The 26,127-nt window shown below is 38.3% G+C and overlaps 1 protein-coding gene across 15 annotated transcripts in view; it reads right to left on the bottom strand.

Moving 5' to 3' along the window:
- Positions 1 to 7,932: 7,932 nt before the first annotated feature.
- Positions 7,933 to 26,127, bottom strand: part of ELAVL2 (ELAV like RNA binding protein 2) — a 170,909-nt gene continuing 152,714 nt past the window's right edge. For 13 of the 15 annotated variants that reach the window (XM_032308355.1, XM_032308351.1, XM_032308349.1 and 10 more), the window contains 4 exons: positions 23,399 to 23,552; positions 19,038 to 19,263; positions 11,015 to 11,053; positions 7,933 to 10,392 (listed from right to left, as the gene is read on the bottom strand). In XM_032308355.1, the coding sequence (XP_032164246.1) occupies positions 10,062 to 10,392; positions 11,015 to 11,053; positions 19,038 to 19,263; positions 23,399 to 23,552 (750 nt within the window). In that variant the 3' untranslated portion in view covers positions 7,933 to 10,061. The remainder of the gene's footprint in view (positions 10,393 to 11,014; positions 11,054 to 19,037; positions 19,264 to 23,398; positions 23,553 to 26,127) is intronic. The other 2 variants (XM_032308344.1, XM_032308348.1) reach the window with 1 other exon arrangement.

The following is a 26,127-nucleotide window of genomic DNA, read 5'->3' as shown; positions in this document are numbered from 1 at the left end:
AAATCAGAGTTCATCAACCTGCTTCAGCTTAGTACACTGGCAGTAAAACACACAAAATACATATTTTCTTTTTTGTACAAAAGCAAATAGCCACAGTACAGAACAGTTAAGCAGGTGGCTAGCTACCCACTAACTTTGAGGCTATCTACTCTTCCAAAAAATGGGGACAATCTAGAGTTCCCTGCCTCACAAGTTGCTGTGACATTCAAATGTAAAAATGTATATAAAAGTATATAATGAATCCTGAAGCAACAGGGCTATTAAATATGTACACACATATACCCTCTTCTATCAAAAGTATATTCAAAGGCAAAAGATGTGATAAAAACCATGAAACCCACAATCCCTTCATTTGAGCTGCTGTTTGGGGAAGTGCCAGGCATTAAATTGGAGCCAGGATTATCTAAGAAGTCACATTCTTCACTACAGATATAAATCTGAGGCACCAGACTGTTCTGTGAATCTCTTTCTCACACTTGCACATGTAGATTATCCCACAAAAGCCCCAACAAATCAAGAGCAACAAACAAGGAGTAAAAGCAAAGGGAAAGCTACTGAGAAAAAGTGCACGATGCTTTCGGATGAACCATGTTCAGGTCTGCACAGGGAAGACTCAGGAAGAATGGGAGAGGTTCATTCTGCAGCATCCCAGCTTTGTGAAGCCATCCTGGCTTCCACAGAGCAAGGTGTTTAAGTGACTCTGATCAGCACAGCATGCTGATGATCCCACTGTACATCTGATTTGGCTCAGGATCACCCAATCGAATTTGGTAACACAGTAGACTCCAGAAGAACCACCCGTTAAACACAATCCAAATACAGACTCTAAATGGGCATAAGGCCTTTTGTGATCTCCGCTGGAGCTTATAGTATCTAACAGCTGCAACTGTGACTGTTCTAGCTAATTGCTCTCAGCAACAAAAATAAACAATCGCTCCAGGAAGAAGACTGTACCCGCCAAATATTAATGAATTTTTTAACAGTCAGAAATCTCAAATCTTGATTTAAAAGCCCTGCTACAGGTTTAAAAAAAAAAAAAAAAAAAAAAAGTCTCTAAGAACAAACAGGGTTGACGTGGCCTAGACAGAAGTCCTTATTTTGTACTTAATCCTCCCCCGCACTTCTGCCCCCCCCCAAAAGAAAAGGAAAACTGCCTTGTGTCTGGAAGAATTTAAGCAATCTGAGATATTTTAACTCATGTATAACTTTTTAACATATGGGGGAAAAGAGTCGTACTGATTGGAGCTATTTTTAAAGTGCAGCTCTACCGTAAAAATAGACATTTACTCATAAGGATGCTTGAATAGAGAACAAGCCCAATCTACGTCTCATTGTTAAGAAAGGGGTGAAAAAAGGCTGCTGTGCTTTCTGGAGAGCCGTTTATGGTCCGCCTGTGATGTCATGGCAGGATCCAGGTGCACTCTAACAAGCGTCTTTCAGCCTCCTCAATTCTTTTAAAAGTGCTCTTCTACCATTAGCTACTTCTCTGAGCACAAGCAATAAGGAGCTAGTATTTACTCAGACCTTTGCAAGAGGGAAGATCACTGCAATCAGAGACACATGGAAGGAGAAAGAAAAATTACTCACCCACAATTAGGTGCCTCATCATCCTCTCCTCGTCCAGCATTTCCTTCTGCTAAGGAGAGAAAGGATAGAAGCAGTTGACTTATCAGTACATCTATATGTCTTCTGTGCATAAGAAGTAGTAACTTCATAGCTCTCTCCCCATTCAGTCCCCAGCTGCTTAGGTGACCCTCACAACCACATACCCGCCATAGATAATGGCAAGCAGGCATTTTAGGCATCTCCACAACATAACGCTTGGAGACATCAACCTGGTTTCTGGACCTCAACTGGTCTTTAGCCTGCAGCAATGGAGTCGTAATGGAAAACCATGTAGATACCCTGAATTTAAGCCCTCCATGAGAAAATGTCAGCAGCAATCTGATATACCATAAAAAACCAGCAACAGCTTTCACGTGCCAGATCTTAAACCCAAATCAGAATTCATTAGTTTATGTCTAAAACAACAAAACAAAACAAACAAACAAACAAAACAAAAACAAAAACAAAAAAACCTCTCCATACACACCTGGAACAAAACCAAAAAAGGGGGAAAGAAACCTTATCAAAAGAAAACCAAAAAGCAAATGTAAATGTTAAAAAAATTTTGCTTAAAAGACTAGATACAGGGGCGCCTGGGTGGCTCAATGAGTTAAGCTTCTACCTTCAGCTCAGGTCATGATCTCAGGGTCCTGGGATGGAGCCCCACATCGGGCTCTCTGCTCAGCAGGGAGCCCGCTTCCTCCTCTCTCTCTGCCTGCCTCTCTGCATATTTATGATCTCTGTCAAATAAATAAATAGATAAAATCTAAAAAAATAAAAGACTAGATACATAATCATGACTTTTAAAATGTCAGAGAAAAATAAATAAATATGCCAGAGAAAAAGAGGTGCTCAAGTATCTTTTTCACAAAAATGAGTTAATTCTGATTTGTGCTTTTTGTACTTTATATATTTTCCACAGGGACTGTATTATTATTGATTGAAATTATCCACAGGGATTAAAATAGCATCAAGTGCCTCATAATAAAATGTATGCATCTGCCTATGTTCAACTTCTAGATGCCATATATATCTGGCAGGATTTAAGAAATCTGATTCCACAAAAGAACACAGTTTATACAAGTTAATTTAGCACGTGTTTTAGTACTCAGTTATAGTGAAGGGCAAAGAGCCAGGAGTTAGGAAGGCTGGATTCAAGTGACAGGTCTCACATTAGCAAAAGAACCTTTGAGAACCTTACCATCTCTGGGACGGACTCACACATCTGCTGAACAAGACCCCCAAAGTGTCTTCCAGCTCAAAACCGTAGAAAAACTGGACATAAATTAAATGTTAAGCCCAGAAGCATGGCATAGCTACTGGTACAGAGCAGGTGCTCAATGTATATTTAATGAAAGAATTACCAAAAGAGAAGTTTTAAAAAATATTTAAAACAGAGCATCCCAACCTGTGTACCACCATGTCGAAAAAGGGCTAACAGGTGTGTCAAGCTACTGATCTCCTCAGGACTACAGCCAAAACCATTTGTGAAGCATACCTTTTTAAGTATACTATCATTACACACACAAAACCATCTTTATTTGGAGAAGTTCATGATCAACTTATAAAAGAGATCAACTTATAAAAAAACTTATAAAAACTGCCCTTCATTAAGATAGCATGTGGGTCTCTATCAACTGATACTCAAGCCATTTCATCTGAGAACAGAGAGCATGAGAAGCCCTTTGCTTAAGAAGCTTTGAAAGGAACTCTTCTCTCACAATTATGGGTGTGAACAGGTACTTCTCTTAAGAACAAAGTCTGAAAACCAAAATCCTCTCAACATGTACTTGGGTACATATGGAGAATACACAACAGCAACCATTCTCAAAAGATGAAGTTCTGCAAAAGAATATTTAAAAGTAATACAGTAGCAACTGCCATGTGTGGCTTGAACATTTATAGCAAAAGCTACTTATCCTTTTTGATAGTAACTCAGGAATTTTCCAGTGTAAAAACCTACAATATTTCTTGCAATTATTAAAACTCGTAACATCACAAAACCTATTTTTCTTTTGAGAAAGGAAAAGATCAGCAACATATGGAGGGGGTTACTTTCAACGTGGTGCTTAATTGTACTTCCCAAATGGCTGCTTTTCCATCCATATTCAACAAATAGAAGTTGTGCATCTTTTGGAAGCCCCATCACCTGTTTTTATGGGTCATACCTTTCCCTTCCTCCGTCTCACCACAGTCACTTCACCTCTGTCTCATTTGCAGTGCAATCCACAGAAAAAAGCTACCTTGCCAACTGTACTTCATTCCAAAGTGTGGGTCACTCAGAAGGGGGCTGCCAGTTTCTTCAGATCTGCAAGGAAGTCCATGGTGGGGCTGGTGGCTTCTGAAACTGTCCAGGGAGGATTCTCGGAAGGAGTGTACAATGAAAATCAGAGTTAGAGATGGCATGTGACTGACCACGATCTGTAGGTCCAAGGGGCCTGCAGAATAAACAAACAAGTCCTCCCTCCCTAAAGGGCCACTTCAATGGTCTGCCTTTCTTTCCTATAATTCTTCATGGAAAGGGAAGGTGTGGTTATAAACTGAGCTCCCAAAAAACCCCAGAAAGGTAAAAAGCTATCAAACTAAAACCTCATCTTAGAAATACCTGAGGAACATCTGAGACAATGTTCCCCTCATCTTACAGGAATGTGGCTCTTGAGCAATATGGATTAAGAATGAATATAAACTGCAGTCCAATATTAAGAGTCAAGTGGGTACCATGGCCCTAGAAATAGTATAAACACTATAGAAGATCACTTTACCATCTAAAATCACGGAGTTTGAAAGATATACACACTGACAAATAGATTGGTCTGTGTTCTGGGGAGATTACTGGAGAGATTTTGTAGGGGTTTTTGCTTTTGTTTTGCATATATTGAACAAATGCTCCAAATAAATGTCTACCTTAAAAGAAGGCACTGTCCTTCCTAGCAACTCCAAAAACCACATATTACCTTTTATAGCAAGTATTTCTAGTGCTGCAGTAGAAATATGGGCAAAGGAACAAAAGCAAAATTTTGAATGTTTAGATACTTTGTATTTCATTATGGACTCAAATTTCCGACTCACCTGAGATTTAACTAGTCATAGACATAAAAATGTTTAACAAAATCAGAGGTCTATATTGAATGACTGAATTACCCAGAAAATACTGTAAGTAGACAGAAGCTTACACCCACATGTCTTTGATCAGTGTTTTTTTTTTTTTTTTGACTTCCCACGTCCCATCCCAATCTCTTTCAAATCCCACTTAATGTCCCAGCTCAATTGCTACCCTGTGTGGCTTCCCATTTCCACCCAAATTACCCTTCCAACACACACACACACACACACCCCACTCCCTCCTTTTCTTTTTAATGTACTTTGTCCACAGCCCTCTTGATCTTCTTTCTACTGTATAGTTTCTTGCAGATGTGAACAAATCTTGAGCACAAGATCGACTGTGTGAGAACAGAGAAGCGTATGTCATGCAAACACTTATGTCTGCCCCTTCGAGGTTCGTGCTTGGTTGCTATAAGGTATTTGAAAATGTACATCCCTAAGTATTTCTGGGGGTTAGTATCAATTACTACATCTTAGTCTGCATCTTTAGTTAAATTAAAAGTAATGTTAATATTGAATTTGAGACCGTAAGATTGTGACATGTCTTAATTCAAAGAATAATGCCAGTTGGCATACTTTAATATTCAGGGTATTTTACCATATTAGTGCTCTGTAAATCATCACCCCTATGTTTTATGTTTACAGAAGGCAAGAACATCTGGCCAAATTCTTCCATCAACCCAACTATTCAGATAAACAGTGTCTTATTGTATATGATAACTTTCATTTTGTTTCAGAAAGGATATGGACAACTTAATGCATATGAGAGCACTTCAAGATTCACTAAATGACACTGATGTCAGAAAAAAAATACACAAATGAGCTAGTAATTAAATCCAAGAAAGGAAAAGCAGGATCCTTAAGAAGGGGAAAGCAGGTTCACCTTTGCAAGTTGTAACTGGGCTTATAATAACTAGAGGAAGTAAGCTTGAAACCTATTCTGGGCTCTCAGAGCACTTACGACATTGTGGTCCTGGCCCTGTGGCTTGTCTGTCCTCCAATCTGGGCGACAGTTTCCAAAAGGTAAGAGCCACACCTTGGTCATTTTTATAGACTGGGGGCACAACACACAGTACACAAATAACCAATAAGCCCATACTGGACAGCCAAAACAACTTCTGTTTATTTCTATAAACCAGAATTCTGGAGAGGTTAATTTCAGTAACCCCATTATCAACAGGGTGCCTGTATTAATGGTATAGATGTTTTAATTCTTTCAACTTAAAGGAAATTGAGCCCATTTCTGGAAATTTTCAGAAAGAATACTAAGAATAGTAGAGAAACACGAGCCATTCCCTGCGATAAATGAAGTTATAAATGTTCTTCAAACAATAATTGTTACGATTTGGGTAATACTTCTGTTTGAGGTTCTGATATGGTAAAAGATACAAAGGATCAAAACCAATGCCTCTTATATGTATCTTCTGATTAAAAAAAATATATATGCATACTCTTCCGGAAGTATATTAAAACTTCAACATAGTTACTGTTAAAATATATGCATTTCTTTATTTCTAGGTAACCCTCTGAAAAGAATGTTATAAGCTTTCACTACATTTTTGAACCTCTCATAAAGTAAGGGTAGGACTCTTAGTCTTTTTTTTCTTTAACAAAAAGGCTAAATTGCTAACACTTTTACTCAGACCAGATTTAAATAATGTAAAATGATATTAAGATTTAAAAATTTATGTTGGCAACCCTAACACAGAACTGCAATACTCTAGGATTATTTGCATTATTTGCATTATCTCTCCCTGAGGGGAGAAAGGATTCTAAGGGTGAAAAAAAGTCTCTGAAGTATACCAGTAGTCTCACCAACCTTCTTTCCTGAGAATTTCTCCACTATCTGCTCAAATATAAAAGAACTGCTGGCATGCAAACCAGTCAAAATACAGGCAAGCATGCAAGAATCAAGAGGTAAGAGGGGGGGAATGTTCTGATATCACAAAATCAGAGTATTAAATTCATATAATAAAGAAGCAGGTATGGAGATTTGAGATTAATTGCATGTTAGAAGAAAAGGAATTGTCTTGTCACTCAGCTATGCTCTTGACTACTAAGTTGTGAATTCAGGACAATTACTTTAGAATGGCTTTTTACAAAAAAAAAAAAAAAAACGAAACAACTTACAGATATGATCAAATTTTAAAAAGCCATTTAGCACACTTTATACGAAAAAAGAAGTACTTCATTAGTGTATCAAATTTTCTTAAGTTCTACAGAAGTAGAATCTTCCATAAAAGATCAGCAAGAAGTATTTTTCTTCCTCCACAGACCTAGTAAGGATGTGTAATGAGAACTGAACAGGTATACGCAACACAGATTTGGCCCAGTTCCTGACGTGGACCCGTGCTACCCACATCAGCGTTAACCGAATGAAAACGGGAGTTTCTGAATTCAGAGAAGAGTCGCTTCACAATCTGGCACTTGGGCAACAAAAATAAATCTCACACACCAGCAGTTAATCCCACGGGTGAATTAAACCTTGCTGGCAGAAGCAGAGTAAATTATCTTCCTTCTCTGGTTTTTCTTTAGCTCAAGTAAATGTGTGAGGACAATTCTCATTTGTTTAAAAAAAAAAAAAAAAGTTGGTGATTATTAAATCAGAGAAACAGAATGATGTCAGCATTCAATTACCCAAACTTTACAACTAGCAGATGAAAGCACGTATTCCTATAAAAATTACTCATTAAGTAATATTTGAAAGCTAACTATCAGAAATGTCATTCAAAAAAAATTTTTTTTGCACATCCTACTTCAATTAACATGCTTCTGGAATTCTTACTTTAGATAACACAGCGTTCAACTAAAGCTCTGAGAGAACCTCTTAACTCAAGAGGGTAAGTTTATAAGCCTGAGCACAGGAGCCCCCAAAATGCGTATAAAGACCTACTCACCACACTGTTCTTTCCCTTCAACTTTGTTTATTGATGTACTGAACATGAAAAAGTACAAAGAATCCAAACACAAAAGAAAACATGTACAGCCTCTTAAATACTCAACAGAATATATTTTCTATTCCAACAGATGTGAATTAAGTCATACTGTACAACTTCAAATAAATACCAGCCTTACATTTTATTAAGTGCTCTGATAAACACTGTAAAGTGAAGCACAATTTGCATGCCCTCTCATCAATGCCTTGGTTTGCTACAGTAGTATAGGAAAGAAGCATGTAGCTGCTGTTTTCCCAGGAGGGAAACCTTATTTTTTTTAAGTATATACATGTATTTTGTTTTTTAGTTTTTTTTTTTTTTAAACGCAGAAGGTTAACTCTGACAATCTAAATGCACCTAAGGATATGAGAAAGTGCTAAGCCAATTGATTTCTGAATAGCATTGAGTGGGTCAGCATGAAAACTCGCTTATTCACTTTAGCACGCGCCTCACAGTATATGTACTGTACTATACTGAAAAATTTTATAACTACAATTTTAAATAATAAAAAATAAAACTCAACGCAACCGCAAAGATAATGTACAACTATGTTATGCATAGCACATTGCCTGTTCTAAGGGGAAGCATGTGAGCATCTCAGTTTATACAAAAAGCAGGACGTAACTATATAGTTCTCAGTGCATCCTGATGAAGGCATTTTTGCCTTCAGCTTTTTTGAAAATTTATTATAAGCTAGATGCTAATCAGAAAATATTTTGTATTTTTTAAAATTTCTTTCATACATGGTAAAGACTTATTTTATTATTTCCCCAAATAGTGGTTTAAGCATCATACAAAGTTAAATTTCAGTAGCATACAGATATTTATGATTTTTGTATGAAAAATGTAAGGAAATTTGTTCAAAACCTATGGTTATACTCATTTTTTTTACCACAAACATATTTATAAACGAAAATGTAGCATCACCATAAACAGCTGAAGCTAGACTATCTACAGACAAAATTAGCAACAAATCTGATGCACTGTAAATTCAAGTCCTCAGGACAACAAAAGTGATTAAGCAAGACCTCAAGTAACAATGTTAATGCCATTTACAAAGGAAAAAACTGATACAAAAACATTCAAAACCTGAACATCACTTGGCATGTAAGGGAAAAAAAAAATCAAATTAGCTGAAAGGTTCATAAACACAAGGTCTTATTTACATTACACAAAGCTCAGGTGTTAGCCTTGAACGTAACTTTCAAAATACCTTCAAATATATCCAACTCAGATCACTTTTGCCGATTTGCTGCAGTACAAATCATGTGCAACATCTTTTTTCCTTAAGACAAAACAATTCTTCAAACAATACTGCAAGTACATCACTAAACACCATGAGCTCTATCTGAAGGGATTTCTTTAGGAAGAACAGATTTTTTTTTCCCCCATCTCTTGGTAATTTAAATTTCTTGCCTGCTCTTATATATTCTTTTGTAAATTTTTTTTTATTTGTTTCAAAATCACAAATCAATGTGAGCCATCTATCACATAATAACCAGGATGATCAGACGCTCCACTGGTGATTACAAAAACGAAACCAGCAGTGTTTCCCCCATTGATTCTACTCCTTTCATACAAAGATCTCAAAAGTAGTATTTTCTACATCATAAATCTTTCTAAATTTTCCAACCGCTGCAAATTTCCTGGTAAATTTTAAAAGCTCACTAGGTGTCATATGAAGAGATTTCTCAAAGTATTCAAGTCAAAATATTTGTTCCAGGACCAGTAAAAAGTTTCTCCAAATTTTCTTTTTTATAAAAATAGATGCTTTTTTTAAACCCACATCAAAGAGGCTCTTATCTCTTTGGCAAGGTACTGCTTTACGAAAAGTTCTCCAGTATTCTTACAATAAGCGTTTATAATGTAGCCCCCCCCTTCCCCAACCCAAATCATAATTACAAAATAAATACTGTTTTTAACTTCATAAATAAAAATGTAAACTTCAAAATACTTTTCTTAGACATAACAGCAATGCTTTAAATGTAAACCAAACACAAAGCTAATTGGAAAAAGAAAGAAAAGGGGGAAAAAAAGACACAACCAACTGAAGAATTACAACACAAAGCCTCAATATTTACTCACAGGTTCAAGGCAGTTATGTAAAAAGAAAAGAAATGTCTTCCCTTAGCTGAAACACTTTAAAAGGTCCACCTTCTTCAAAGAAGGCAATAGAATGCAATGTGACAGGTAAAAACCCTGTACCTCTTGTCCATATTCAAACATAAAAGATATTTAAGAAGTTTTAATTCAAATACTAGCAATAAAAAATCTCACATATTTCTTAGGATGCTAAGTAGTCATTTTATCCCCATCTCAACACTGACTTACAAAGACATTTACTAATGTATAAAGTTTCTCTTAACTTGCCTTTGTTGTATAGTTTTCATATATAAATGGACTGAGGACAAGAGCTCATTAGGCTTTGTGCGTTTTGTTTGTCTTAAAGGAGACCTGCAGTACTCTGTCTCCCAGACGGTATCCATTGAGGCTAGCTATCGCCATGGCAGCCTCATCATAGTTTGTCATAGTCACAAATCCAAAACCTTTGCATTTATTGGTGTTAAAGTCACGGATGACCTTCACGTTGGTGACAGCTCCAAAAGGCCCAAACATTTGCCACAGGATACTCTCATCTGCGTCAGGAGCCAGGTTGTACACAAAAATACACCACCCTGTTCCTGGGTGCCCAGGGATATTAATTCCAGCCAAACTGGTCATTCCATCAATGGTCATTGGAGAAAACCTACTAAACAAAATAGGAAACACACACACACGCACACACACACACACACATACACACCACACACCACACAACACACACACACACACAAATAGAAACAGAGGTTGGTTACAGCAATGGACGTATTTTTTTCCCCTCCCAGCCCAAGAGTTGCAGTAACCCCCTCCCCTCCAACAGATATATACAACTATCTGATGTTTCAACCAAGGTTTGTGTGTGTGGCTTGCGGTGACATGCTATATTGACAAGATATTAATAAATTATGAAATGGCCATTATATGCTGTACTGAACAATATGACCCACAAGAGCAAAGAAATATATTTAAAATATATTTAGAAGTGGCTTCATGAATTAAGCAGGATTGGAGGGAGGGGGTACCAACACATACACACACATGCTATAGCGTCGCAATGCAATATAAAACAAATAATGGGATTTTTAAAGACCAGGTGGCATCCAGTGGTATACAAATACTCAAATCAACCGTGCTTCAAAAAGCAACTTTTCATTAGGTTGTACATGCAAAAGAAAACTGAACACAAACTCATGAAGGGTGTCACTGCCAAAATCAAAGAAACTAATCAATTATGGGAAGGGATTATGAGTATCATGAACCTCTATCATTACCTCTTTACTCCATAAGCCATATTGAGCAGATTGTCCAACCTGCAAAACATACATTTAGCAAACTTCAGTTTTTAATTTTCCCCCTTGATGTTTTGAAAGCTGGATTTGTTACAGCCATCTTCCAAGGGGATATTTGTATGTTAATTCTATGTCAAGTCTCAAAACTTTACGTCTTTTCACATTCCTGGGACAGTGGGTACCCACTGCCCCAAGACACTAGCTCTTCCGATGGATGGTTTATCCCTACAGTGACCAGAGCCATGCAGGTGTAAGGTAGGTGGTCATTCAGAGAGGAAACATGGAGGCTCTGCAGCAGTTCGTCTTTGGGTTCTCACCTATTACCAGGTAAATTCTAAGTTCTCCATGTGCACTTATGGGTAATTTATACTACTGTTTAAAAAAAGAAGAAGAAGAAGAAAACAGGCCTCAAATGGAGTCACCTGTGCTGAGCCCCATGTCAGCAAACCAAGACTTAATATCTAATCTAATAGTAGGTTCAAGAACACAAACTTTAACCAGTCAAGCTGGAATTACCTGGTCAGCTCTAGTGATGTACTTTGCCTGAAACGACTCCCACCCTTCTCCCAAAGGAAGGTGACCTTGCCTGAAACAATCCACTCTTTGTTAGAAATGTCCCTTTTCCTGCTCCCTTCTGCCTATAAAAGCCTTCCATTTTGTACAGCTTCTTGGAGCTCCTTTCTATTTGCTAGCTAAAATGCTGCCTGATTCATGAATTGTAGAATAAACCAATTTGATGTTCAAATTTACTCAGCGGAATTCTGTTTTTTAACATTAAGTTTTATAACTCCATTGACTCCTGTGTATACCAGGCACACTGATTAAGTGACTTGCCAAAGACCAGAGGGCTAATAAATAGTGACACCAATATTCCATAAATTTCCCTTCAACCTCTCAACTCGGAAAGACTTTCATTTCTTACAAAATGGTGTGTTACACGTAGAAAAAACCTTACAGACTATCAGCTCAATCTGCCATTTCTCCTTGTGCTCAAATAAGGTGCAGAAAAAGACAACAGACTCATTGCTTCAGTGAGCAACAGGGCAGAGTTCAGATTCTGAGACTGATGCTTATTTTGACTACGCTACAGAAAATGTAGCTCTACGCAAAGTCTAAGTCAGGTAGAAACCAACCAACGACCCTGAACCTCCCTTAAAATTTTTAAAACAGAGTAGTTGGGGGTAGGTAGGTACTCTTTAAAACTCTTCATCCTTTCCCTATTTCAAAAATTAAGTTGATTTTATAATATTTGCTTCTTTTTGCTTAGAGACCATTGTGATGTCCCAAATTTCCATAATGTATACCAATTAATTACAAGTATTTAGAGGAGGTGGGTACAGCTTATGGTACACAGAACCACCTTCAACTGCCACGATGTTCAACACTCTCCAAGTGAGACCCTGAGGCAGAGGGAACAGTTTTGTTCTTTAACACCTATGAAAAGTTAAGTCTGAAAAATGCCTCAATGTTGTTGTCTAACCTGTGGCCTCAAATGAGACAAGGGAACATATAAGAAAGCAATTGCTTCTAGTTTTATAAAAGCCAAAAAACCATCTCTTTCTGGTGTTTTAGAATTGGAAAAGGAATCTTCACACATTCCTGTCCACAACCACCTCTAGGTATTTTGTGTGTTTTGTAAAAATGGAAAGAAATAACTGAGCTGATGCAATGCAAGGTGTAAGGAAACAGAACAAATCACAATGACAAAGGATCCTCATCTGTGTGTATGTCTGTTGTCTTGTCCCAACACCCTCTCAGAGCAGGGACATGTTCATTCCCCACTGTGCCACTAAGCATAAAGCATACACCTGGATCACTGCAGGTTTAAAATAACTATCTGCTGACAAATAAAGCAATAAGGTTAGAAATACTATCCTTAACTACTTAATCCAGAATGAAAAGTATCAGGAGGGCTGGCCTGCGGAGCCTGTTTGCACATGCAAGGAGAAAGCACGTGTGTGGAAAAAGTACACAGGTGGGAGGGCTTGGTTTTCTGCAGAGGCAGTAAGTCAAAGACATCAAGGCTTTATACACCAAAAGAAAGGCCACAAACACCAGAGTAAAGATGCATACAACTTAGTATCACCAACCATCAAGTAATGTCATACAGAAAATTTCATACAGTGACAGGAATGATAAAGAATGCATTTGGCATATGATACCTATAGAGCAGAATGGCAACTGAAGTCTCCTTTCAAAGTGTTGAAGAGCCCGGATGCAGAGACACCTTATTGATTCATTCAAAACAGAGTTACACCACCTCTGCCCAGGTTGGGAGTGTCACACTTTGCCACCAACAATCAGCTTACTATACCAACCGAAAGCCCGTGGATAGACTCTCCTAAGCAAGTATTAGACAGGCTGGAAACCAAAACTGCTCCAGAAGTGGATTACACATGTTAGGGAGAGACATCTCTTTCCCCATTCTCCATCCAAGGACCTTCCAGGCAGGAGGCCTTAGACTTCTACACTAGGATCTCTGAGGACCCTCTCAGTGAGCCTCCTAAGCAAAGGGTGCTCCACGTGGACACTATGCACCCTAAATCTTGTAGCAGCTGGAAAACCGTAAACTAAGCATCTTCTCTTTTAACTGCCTAGTTTACAGTTCGCTCAGACATAGGACCATTATTACTCTCCAGAACTATATATTGTTGTTGGGGGTGTCCAGAGCTCAAGGACAGCCATCTTTTATATGTGGTCATTTAAAAACAGAAGCCAATAGTTCATGGAGACTAAGTCAGTAGAGTCCAGAATGATCCAGGGGGGTGTGAATGATGACATACTACAGTGTGGAAGAAGAGAGCCCATTCAAAAGATACTTTCAACTTTAGAAGTATTCTTCATTCAAATTTAATGGCTGCACCGCAACCAGTACCCTCACTCAGCAACAAGTACCCTCAATCAGTTCCCAGGCATTGCTTCCTTTCCTGAGGGAAGACTGAGCAGTCCTCAAGGGAGGTGGCACTCTTCCCCTGTTCTGTAGCTTGGATATAATCCACTTTACAAATAGCACATTAAGTGGATCTGGAGGATTAGATAGGGAAGCCTAGCTTTAATTAAAAAATAAAACCTCCAAGAAGAGGTAGCTTCACAATGATTTCTACAGAAATCATCATCATCAGAGTCAGGATTATACCAGTAAAAGCAGTCCAAGTCAACAGAAACAAGGGAGAGTGACTATTTCTGATAATTTCTTCTCTTCCTAGTATAAAGGCTGTGATGAGGTCAGACACAAGATAACCCAACATGTAGTTCAAAATTACTAAGATACTTTCACAAATCTTGCCTTAAAGATATAGGATTTATTAAGATACTGGATAAATGAAGTCAGTCAGCATGATAATAAACAAGATATTTAAAATATTGTTTCTTTCATCTTTATATATATTTTCTATGTTTCATTAGGGTTTAAGAGTTCATGAATATAACAGCACAAAGCCCATGTTCATATAATTTATGAAAAAATGATATACTGGGGGGGGGGGTGGCACCTGGGTGGCTCAGTGGATTAAAGCCTCTGCCTTCGGCTCAGGTCACCATCTCAGGGTCTTGGGATCAAGGCCGGCATCGGGCTCCCTGCTCAGCAGGGAGCCTGCTTCCCCCTCTCTCTCTGCCTGCCTCTCTGCCTACTTGTGATCTGTCTGTCAAATAAATAAATAAAAATTTTTTTTTTAAATGATATACTGGGGATACAGGTATAAACATTTTCCTCTCAACAGGAATACAACTCAGATGGCACTATTTTGAATATTAGGTAGAGCATTCTCATTTCAAAGTTAGAAGTTACAAAAAGAAAACACCTACTTAATTTCTAAGAAATTTAGCCAACAGACTATGGGGAGACCCACATGCAAGTAGAAAGGGAAATGTGGGGTCAATTAAAGTCAGAAATAAAAATATAAAGAGAGATTACTAATGGGTAATAAAGTGCAACTCTGAACTCTACAAATAATGGTTCTCAAAACCTCTCCAAAGCACAGGCCAAGATATGCTCTGAAGTTAACCACAAGATCATCAACTTACCCCTTATCCTATTAGATGGTGTCATCTATCCTCTAAGAAAAAAAAATTACTCAGGAGGACTGATACCGGTTTCTTCCAAAAGGAAATTATAAGAGTAGCAACCAGCACATGCCTTCAATGCAACACAAGCATGGATTTAAAAGGCTGCTTTAAAAATGCATAAAGGCTTACAGAAGCAGGCACACAGGCCATTAGACTAGATCACGTTCAATAAAATCAAAGCTGCTCCACAAGAAGAGAGATGAAAAATTTGGCCAAAAGCTTAATTCTGACACCATGTCCTAAAACATATACTTAAGGGGCTTGAATTATACTATCCATCCCAATAAATAAAGATGGTTTTATTTTAAAAACTGTAGTCAATTAAATAAACATATTAGATCTGCAGTGCTCATGTTAAAATAATTCTCTATTCCTATGGGTTGACTGAGCCATAAACTTCAGAAGCCCACTTTTAAACTTAACCCTTATTGCATGGGTTTTACATTTTTCTGACTTCAAAAGATATGGTGCATTTCATGAGTATTAAAAATATCCTTGAGGGGGAAAAAAAAATATATCCTTGAGGGGCGCCTGGGTGGCTCAGTGGGTTAAAGCCTCTGCCTTCAACTCAGGTCATGATCCCAGGGTCTTGGGATTGAGCCCCACATCGGGTTCCCTGCTCAGCAGGGAGCCTGCTTCCCACCCCCTCTGTATCTGCTGCTCTGCCTACTTGTGATCTCTCTCTCTTAAATAAATAAATAAAATCAAAAAAAAAAAAAAAAAAGAAAGAAAAAGAAAGAAAGAAATCCTTGACTATTCTCATAATACTTAGAACTTGTATTCTCCAGTCTCCTTGAACTCCCAGGGTACTATGACGACATAAAAAATAGAGTGAGAAATGCACTGTCTACTGGAAAGTGCCAAAGTAAAGGCCTTAGGACACAGATGTCAGGGACAACATATTCCTGCAATGATCTAGATCTGAGTGAGAGAAGAGCAAAATACCAACATAAGAAGGAAGTCCTTTAATTCAATAGTCTTTGTGAAGAGAAAGTAGATTCAACCTTAATTCAACAGAAGAGGGACAAAGATATAGGTAATAACACCAAGTTTTTAAAGTATTAAAAGCAACCAAACATATACCAGGTTAACCTTAATTCTAGGAATAAAGGCTCCCAATTTCTTCCAACACTGCGTTTAGACCAAGCACCTTCACTTAGTTCAAAGACTAGTTCATTACTTATTATCCACACAGAGGTTTAAGGAAGGAACGGAGGGCAGTAGAGACGAAAGTCAGGAATCTGAAAGCAATCTTCTGTTTTCTGAAACTGAGTTTCCCTTACAACGGACAGTTCCCATTCCCATTTTCAGAATTTCTTTTTCTAGCAGTCAAGGAAGAATTTCAAGTTAATAACATATGGAACAAAAAGATAAAAGCAAAGGATGAGCAGAAAGATATTTAGAAAGATATTAAATGTGACCATGAGAACATCCTTGAAAGCTTTCCCAACCCACAAGTAAGAAGCACGGAGCATGCAGGAGTGGGCTGGGTGGGGCTGTGTGCAGACACAGCAGTGAGAAGCCTGGTCTGGGAGTCTCAGCAGGCCTCACCATTTCAATGATCAGGCATTCTCCTACAGATCCTGCCACCTCAAACCTCTCACCTGATCTTCCTCATCATTTAGTCTTGACCCTCAATACACAGTTTTACTTAATAACTACCATGAAATGAAATCAGAGCTTATAGTGGGGAACACCAGGAAAAAACTAACAATGTAAAACGAACACAGTTTTCCATTACCATCAAACATTTTATATTTTCACAGGGTTGAAATCAACCAATAAGTCTCAAAGAGCCTCCCTCTGTGTAAGCTCAAAACTCTTTTCTAGACCCCAAAGAGGTTACCTGGATAGGCTGTCCAGGAAACACCTCTAAAATTCCTTCAAGTTTGCTAAAAATTTGCAGGAAATATTATTTACTTTAAGATACCACACAGGAAACCTACAGGTGGAGCTTTTAAAACAAAACAAACAAACAAACAAAAAACTCCCCAAAAAATGGTTTTTGAGATTTTTCTCTACAAGGTCTAGTATCAAGCTGCTCCAATGCATCTTTTCCCCTGCAGCCATGGCCTGGAGTACCCACCACCGTCATAGGGAGCAGTGTTTCCTGACAATGTGTTGGTGTGGGGGGGGGTTGTTGTTGTTGCTGTTGTTTTTTTTAAACATCGCAAAGTTTAAAACAGAGAGTAAACACAGGCTCAATCAACTGGGTAACCCAGTCATCCAGTTTCAGATGGATCCTTTTGTCAATCCCACCTCTACTGCCAGGGCAAAAGCCAGCCTAAGTAGGAACTGAACACAGAGTTTATGGCGAATTTCTTTCTCCCACCTCAGGTGACACAACTGAGTACTTTTTTGAAAGCAGGTATTTCACCAATATCATCTCTATTCTTTGGCACTCCTAAATACCCCAAATGAAAAAATGCATATGATTTAAGCTCAAAAACATAACTCCTCAGGGTGCCTGGGAGGCTCAGTGGGTTAAGCCTTTGCCTTCAGCTCAGGTCATGATCTCAGGGTCCTGGGATCAAGCTCTGCATCAGGCTCTCTGCTCAGCAAGGAGCCTGCTTCCCCATCTCTCTCTGCCTACCTCTCTGCCTACTTGTGATCTCTCTCTCTCTCTGTGTCAAATAAATAAAATCGGGGGGGGGGGCTCCTCTTTAAGCTACATTTATGATCCTATTTTTGGTAAGTAACTATTCTGCCCCTGCAAGGAAAGAAAACTGATAATGCATTTGGGATTTAAAAAAAAAAAAAAATTAGCATGGGGTTAGATGAAATTACGGCTGCAGTACACCATATGGCCAAAAAGGATATTAAAAAATGTTCTAGAAAAAAAAAAAAAAACTGGGTGGCTTTGCTTATGAAACCATAAGTTCTTTGTGCTGTGCTTAATGTCTTAAAGTCACTGTTCTCACATGCAGATCGGAGATGTTTTTTATAATGACTCTTGATTTGACTGTTTAACCCAGGTTTAAATTAAAACTTGAAAAATTAAAATATTTATGCCTATCTACAAGATAGAATGTCTTCCTTGGGCTGAAGATGCATAGTCATTCTACGGACTATACAGGGGTCTGAAAACTACCACCCACAGGCCAAATCCACACTGCCATCTGCTTCTGTATTGCCCAGGAGTAAAGAATGGCTTTTACATTTTTAAAAAGCTGTTTAAAAAAATATCTATATGCTACAGAGACCATGACCCCCAAAGCCGAAAATATTTACTATCCAGCCCTTTACGAAGGTTTGCCAACCCCTAGAATACAAGAAATAAAAATTTTAAAAGGGGATAGGGATCCATTTGTAGAAACTTAGTGTTTTCACATAGGTTTTATCTCCTTAGTGGTGTACACATTATAAAACAAAGTAACTGAAAGGAGCTTGACCTAAAAGCTGAACTACAAGAATAAAATCTTACCAGGAAAAGAAAAGGGGGAAAAAAAAAAAAAAAACAACTAGAAAGGGGAAATCAAAAGCACTGGAAACACAAAGAACCCAGCATTCCATAGATCAGGGTTTCTCAACCTCATACGATTGATGCCTGGAGTTAGACCATTTGCTGCTGTTGGAGGTTATGCTGTACACTGCAGGACGTTCAGCTGCATCCCCGATCTCTACCCAGTAGATGCCAGGAGGAACTACACCCAAGTTATGCCCACACAATGTCTCTGGATGCTCCCAAATGTCCCAAGGGGCACAATTACTCCCAATTGAAAGTGACTGCTATAGCTTATTGTCCTTTTTTGTTACCACCTTCAGTATTAGCAAAAGACACTACACCCCAAATATGTTTTCTCTTATCCTCATAAGAAATAGAAAGAAAACACTGCCAGCAACAGTAAGAACAAGCCAGAATCCTGTCAACAGAAGTACTGCACAGTAACCTGAGAGTTCTGAGTGTAGTAGCTGGGCATAAGAACCAGACCAGACTTACCTAAAACGCTGTGCCTGCTGAGCTAGTGGTCCTGGATACCTTCTGTTTGGAGACTGGTACAGCTGGGAAAGGATGGCCTGATTGGTTTTTTGGCTTGGATTATTAGCAAACTTTACAGTGATTGGCTCTGTGGCACCAGGAGGTTTCTGGCCATTTAGGCCTTTGATAGCTTCTTCTGCCTCAATCCGCTTGTCAAATCGAATAAACCCTACACCCCTTGATATGCCTATTGGTAGATTTGGGTAAGGATTTGGGAAAAAGGGAGCGGAAGGAGAAGGGAGGGAGAGAAGAAAGGATAAATTAATTTTTCCTTCTCAAAAACATGTCTTCACCCACATAGAACATCTGCCACAAAACCACAGGAGGAGGAAAGTTTCACCTTACCTTAGTAGCAATTCAATCTAGAATCCCAATTTTGTATTTTTTAATGCATCTACACAATCTGAATACCCACCATTACCTGCCTACCAATAAGCCTAGACAAATAGAAAGCACGCAAATACATCCATGTTCTCCCTACCTGCTGCCTTCTCTCTCCCTCCATAGACTCCCTTGTCTTTAATAATGTCAACAATAGCATGCCTGATTTCTACTTCTCAAATTACGGTATCAGATAAGCAGCTCAGTAATGAAGGGCACAGTAGCTCCCTTTCTTTTAAGGGGCAGAATAGAACCAGGCATTTACTAAAAATTCTAAAAAGCTATGCTAAAAATACATCACAGTGGTTGTAAGATATTTCAGCTAAATTTTTAAATAATAAAATTCTACTTGGGGCACCTGGGTGGCTCAGTGGATTAGGCCTCTGTCTTCGGCTCGGGTCATGGTCCCAGGGTCCTGGGATCGAGCCCCACGTGGGGCTCTCGTGCTTCTCCCTCTCTCTCTGCCTGTCTCTCTGCCTACTTGTGATCTCTCTCTATGGCAAATAAATAAATAAATAATATAAAAAATAATAATAATAATAATAAAATTCTACTTAATAATATTACAAAGGATACTGGCCTGCTAAGAAAAATGTCTGTAGAGGCTTTTCTAGTTCCCTGAAACTCCCCCCACTGGTTTTAACTAGCTAAACTTTATGAGAGAAACAATATTATAAGGAGAAAAAGGGATAAAAGAAGACCTATATTTTTAAAATAAAGAAAATAGAAATAAAGCCTCAAAGCTTTCTGGCTCTAGCAGTATTACTTCTATGGAAATACCGTTCTCTATCTCATGCTCTCTCCTCAGTCTGAGAGACAAGAATAGGGAAGCAGGGGGATGGCCAAATACCCGTCCAGCTTTTGAAAAATGGCAGAGAAAAACCCAACGCATTCCATTTAATTAGTTTTAATGGGCTAGCTGAGGTAGCCATAACTGGCCATCCGGAGATAAACAGTTGTAGGGAAACACTTTCTTGGCAAGCAAATTGGTACTAGCTGTGCTAGCTTAGGACTAGTAGCTAGAAAAATCTAGATGATTCAGAGCATATAAATGAAGACTAGAACGAGAGGTTATTGAGAAAGATAGGCTGAGAAAATGTATTCGACCATCATGATTTATAGGAACTTTAAAAAAGAATGAAGTTCTACTTGCTTTGTAATCAACACTGTGTAAGTTCACTGGTGTAGAATTTTTTTCTAAGGTGGAGAGGCATTTCTTCCAGACACCTATCTCAGCCCATACCACTTTTACTTTCCTATTGAAGTTATATCAGTTGTACATTATTACTACCTGATGACTAACAAAATTGCAGGGTTTTCTTTTCCATTTCAGATAAACTGAATAATTTCGCCTTGAAAGTCTTAAGTAGAAAGATTAAAGATAAAATGGTGAAATGATAATAAATATATTCTTTTACTTATCCACTAGCACGAAGAATTAATAACCCCTAGAACTTAACTATTCCATGAGGAAAGCATTAGGTTAGCACTGCAATAGCCTCCACACAGGCTGAGTCACCCAAATCTGAGGTCCTCTAACTTGAGCATGCATCAGAAAAACCCAAAGAGGGGTGCCTGGGTGGCTCAGTGGATTAAAAGCCTCTGCCTTCAGCTCAGGTCATGATCTCAGGGTCCTGGGATCAAGCCCAACATTGGGCTCTCTACTCAGCGAGGAGCCTGTTTCTCTCTCTCTGCCTACTGGTGATCTCTCTGTCAAATAAATAAATAAAATCTTAAAGAAAGAAAGAAACAAACAAAGAAGATTAACCCAAAGAGGGTTGCCTGGCTGGCTCAGTCAATTAAGCATCTGACTCTTAGTTTTGGCTCAGGTCATGATCTCATGGGTCATGAGATGGAACCCAAAGTCTGGCTTGGTACTCAGTGGGGAGTCTGCTTGAGATTCTCTCCCTCTGCCCCTCTACCCACTTATGAGTACATGCTCTCACATGCTTGCTCTCTCTCTTATATAAATAAATCTTTTAAAAAAAAAAAAAGAGAGAGAGAGTGAGAAAATAACCGAAAGGCTTGGTATAACACCCACCTTAAAGAGATGGGACTTCTGTATCAGAAATGAAATCTAGGGGCGCCTGGGTGGCTCAGTGGGTTAAAGCCTCTGCCTTCGGCTCAGGTCATGATCCTGGGCTCCTGGGATCGAGTCCCGCATCGGGCTCTCTGCTTAGCGGGGAGCCTACTTCCTCTTCTTTCTCTCTCTCTGCCTGCCTCTCTACCTACTTGTGATTTATGTCTGTCAAATAAATAAATAAAATCTTAAAAAACAAAAAAAGTGAAATCTATTCTCCACTCATCAACTTCTCATTAAGAATGATGAATTAAAAAGCATGAATGTTATGAACCCCCCAAAAAAGGTATTTCTGTTGCTTTAAGCAAATTTATCTGGATTGCTAGATCTGGATTTCTTCTATTTAACCAACTAACAGTCTGTGTGATACAGCAAAGTGACAGAACATACACGGATGATTACAAAATGCAGCTATGATGAAAAGGCAGTTTTTTTTATATTTCTTCCCTAGACTAAATTTTCTTCATACAGCCAAACCTATAGGCCACTCTCCCAGGCATGTATATGAAGGTAGGTATCTTTCTACCCAAAACTCTTAAGGATGCTGCTTCTTATGTATGAGGCCCATTAATAGCACAGAGGAGCAGAACATGACTGCTTGTGTTCAAACTCAGATCTTCACTTTAAGAATTAAAAACTTGGCCTGGTTTTTATTCTGTAGTTAATCTACTGCCCCTGTTGGTTTTTTTTGTTTTGTTTCGTTTTGTTTTGCTTTATTTTTTAAGATTAGAGCAGAAATAAATGTTATATAGAAACTAAAAAGACAACAGAACAGATCAGGGAAACAAGGAGCCACTTCTTTGAAAAGATCAACAAACTGATAAACCTCTAGCCATATACATCAACACAAAAAAGAGAGAAGACTCAAAATCAGAAGTGGAAGAGGAGAAATAACAGACCCACAGAAATAAAGGATGATAAGAGATTATCCACTGCTTCCTTTAGAAAAAAACAGACATCGTAATACACGATGATACATCTCCTCTTATGGTAGTAGGAGAGAGAAAAAAAAGAGAAAGAAAACAGGGAAAGTGAGAGGAAAGAAAAGAAACACAAAGAAAATTAAAGAGGAAAATCTATCTATGTTTTCCCCCAAAATCTTCATGTGACCGCTTGAGTATATAGTAATACACAGGTAATTCCCCTCCTTACCATGTTTCTCTATTTCTGCTGTTTTTAAAAAGAATAAGCATTGCTTTTATAATAGAAAATTATAATTAATTCTTAAAATCCATGGTCAAACCTATATGGCTAGCTTTTCTTTAAAAGCTTTGGCAGAAGAGCACCCTTACAAAAGTTTTAATAAACTTATTAGTCTCCTCATTTCAGTTTGGTCAAAAGTTATACCAGGCATAAAATAAATTTTTAATATTCAAAATGTCAAACTCTTACACATGCCCGCGTAACACAGGATGGACCTAGAAACCAGCCTGAACAGCTAGTGTGGACACAGGGTCATGCTCCCTTAGAGAACAAGGTACATACTGCTGCATTAAACTATGCTTTTTACAAGAAAAAAGACTATTTATTAGAAGGAGTACTTTATGAGGAGGATAAGGGCTTTTTTCACACAGAAGCTTGGAAATGAGGATTATATCATCTACAAATTTATTACATGCCATAAAACAGAGTTCAAACATGCCCCTTCGGGGTACAAATGACGCAAGCTCACTCACCCCACTCCACAATCTATTTTTATCCATGCAGATTTATGAACAATTCCCACAGAAAATTGTGTTTTCTGGTTCACATATACCTTTGGTGTGTTCCAGAGGCAAGATCACTGTGCAGAAAGGCAGAGTATTTCACAGTCTGCCACTCAGAAAGTGTCAAAGGTTGTCTGGAGCAGCTGCCTACTTACCGGTGACCTGGTCAACAAGAATACGAGAAGTAATGATGCGTCCATATTGTGAAAAAAGCTGTTCCAACTCCTTCTGGGTCATTGTTTTCGGAAGTCCACTGACATACAAATTCGCATCTCTGATAGAAGCCGAACTTGGGCGAGCATAGGAAACCTAAGAAAGGAAATGGAATTAAGCATCTACACACACTCAGTTACCTCCCTTTAAAAATTCCAAGACTGTCTAAAGTTAGCAGCTTTTCCATACAGAGCACATAACAAACAATGAAGTTAAAGCAAGTCTGGAGTTAACAGTTTTACTCATTTCTGGAGAAATGCTCAACAAATGGGAAATGCCACTCCCCTGGGGAGAGATATAGAGTATTTATCCCTAGGTTTGCAAGTTTTCAAAACAAACCACACAGCACAGCAGTAGGTTGTCCTCAGTGGGGCCAAACCCCTAAACGAGGAATGTAGGCTCAATAATGAAGTTTAAGGACTCTAAATTCATCCAGCACATTTTGTGACCTGTTTTTGAGCCTCTTCCATCTCTACTGGTGGTGGTACAAAGTTTCTAATAAGTCACCCTATTATCAGTAAGTATGCCTTTTTGATTCATTAGCAAAATAACCTTCTATCATCCCTAAACCCCCACAAATTTAAGCACTTGAATGAGTTACAACCCTGGTCACTCTTTGCTTATTATTTTCTTGTCCTCAAGTCTCTGCAGTGTTGTTTTTCCAAAAGGTCTTACATCCCTTTATTGCCTCTACCTACCATCCTTTCAAAAAGCTTCCTCTCTTTAAGACAGTGTCCCAAATTCTAGAAGGATGGAAGATAAAATAAGATTGCCTGTATTTATTTGTAATTAACATTCTTCATGTAAGCTCTATGCCCTAAGGAACTACATCTCTTTTTCTTATAATGATCATCCTCAATATCTTAGCATGTGATAGATGCTGGAACATTTGCCGAGTAAAACCCATCTCATACCCCACTGATCCTGTGGGTTCACACCAGCTTGGTATACCACAGGATTTAAGGAACAGTTCAGGCAGTCATCAAGAGCTTGCCCAAATTATAATTGACAGCTCTTTGCTTAGAACTATCTCTGCCATTTTTCAGATAGCTTTAAGTCTCATGTGCTCTTCCTTACCACATTGCCTCTGGTTTATTTCTGAGCTTTCCTGGACTATCTAACTGCAAGAACTTCACAACATACCCCCCCCCCCGCCATTTTTCAGATCATTCATAAAAATGGCCAGTAGGTCTAATGCTGATTTGTTCAGGTACCATAACATGACAACTTCCGCTTACTTCTTTTATCTATTAGTATCCACCATAAATCTAGTCCATTGCTCATTACAAAAGCAACAGCAAAAATCATCTTTTCAATTTGAACAAGCTCTTTGGTATTTTCAAATATTTTCTCCATGGTTTAAATTATGTCCACAGTGTTATCAGCTTTTTATTTTTGGCTTTTCAGGCAGAGAAAAAAAAAAGCCAGGATCTATACTCCTTTATAACAGTCTTGCTATCTTTCATCTCTGCTCCACCAGTGTTAACATTTAATATTCTTATCCTTTATTCAACAAATTTGCTCATTAAAAAGTGAAAATACACCTATTGGTCCAAACATGCTATCTGAAGTCAAGTGAGCACTGTCCTGTCCTACACATACATGGAATGTGGAATAGTGGTAGAGAGCAGGTAGGTAACTCTTCACATGTGCTTTGTCTCTATGCTTAAACACCTAAACACTTAAGAAGAATGAAGACTGGGGAACTTAAATGTAAGTGGAAAGTAAGAAATGAAGGCAAATTCCAAATGATCACCAAAATAATTCAAGTGGAATCTAGTCTTGGGGCTGTTATAAACTGAAAAAACAAAGCAAATGAATTACACATGCACTCAGTGGTATGAAAAAATGAGTAACCAGTTTCTTTTCTAAAGCACAATTCTCAATTATCAGGCTAAGCTAAAAATCCCACCACTTAAACTTGCTTTCAGTGCAGGGAGCGCTCAGCAAGTCAGCTGTTCAGCTGCTCCGGGTCACGTGACTCAAGTGTTCCCTTTAGGAAGAGCCACTTCCCACGAGCACCAGAGTAAGCATCTGTACATTTTCCAAGTTGGGAGGCTCTGGGAGGCAGGCAGCCACTCCGTGAGCAAAAGCAAGGCGTGAGGTAATGTAGTTCTAGGTGACAGCTCTCTAACCAGTATGCCTGGGCTCAAAACCACATGCCATTCATTAAAGGTTCTGTGAACTTGCATAAATTATTTAAGTCTATTACCACATAACTGTACCTTCTCTGTACGGTTATTAGGAATAATTAACAAAATAATTTCTAATCTACATAAAATTCTTAACACAGAACCTGAAAACCTAGGTGACTATAAATATTATTTATCTCTACAAGCATCTGAGAATATAGGTAAAGACACAGACCATTAAAGTTGAAAGTAACCTGAATCCATTACTGTGTTCCAGAATAATTTACTCATGCAGTGACATTTACTGCTCTGTGCATTTCAGAGGTGTGTGGGTGGAGTGTTTTAAAAGTTATCCTAAAATATATTTAGGAAAACGGGTTTATATTTAGTGCTTATATAAAAGCTTTGAAAACATACTTGGGTCAGTTATGTTATCTGCTTTTTTTTTTTTTTTCTTGAATGTCTGGTCTTAAGTTTACATTGCTTCTTTAATTCTCAGCTTGTATTGACAATATTTTATTTTCTGTTGATGCTCTATC

This window comes from Mustela erminea, chromosome 12 (assembly GCF_009829155.1).
Source record: "Mustela erminea isolate mMusErm1 chromosome 12, mMusErm1.Pri, whole genome shotgun sequence".
Lineage (NCBI taxonomy): Eukaryota > Metazoa > Chordata > Mammalia > Carnivora > Mustelidae > Mustela > Mustela erminea.
The sequence above is the reverse complement of the archived record's forward strand: the minus strand, read 5'-3'. Positions and strand labels throughout refer to the sequence as shown.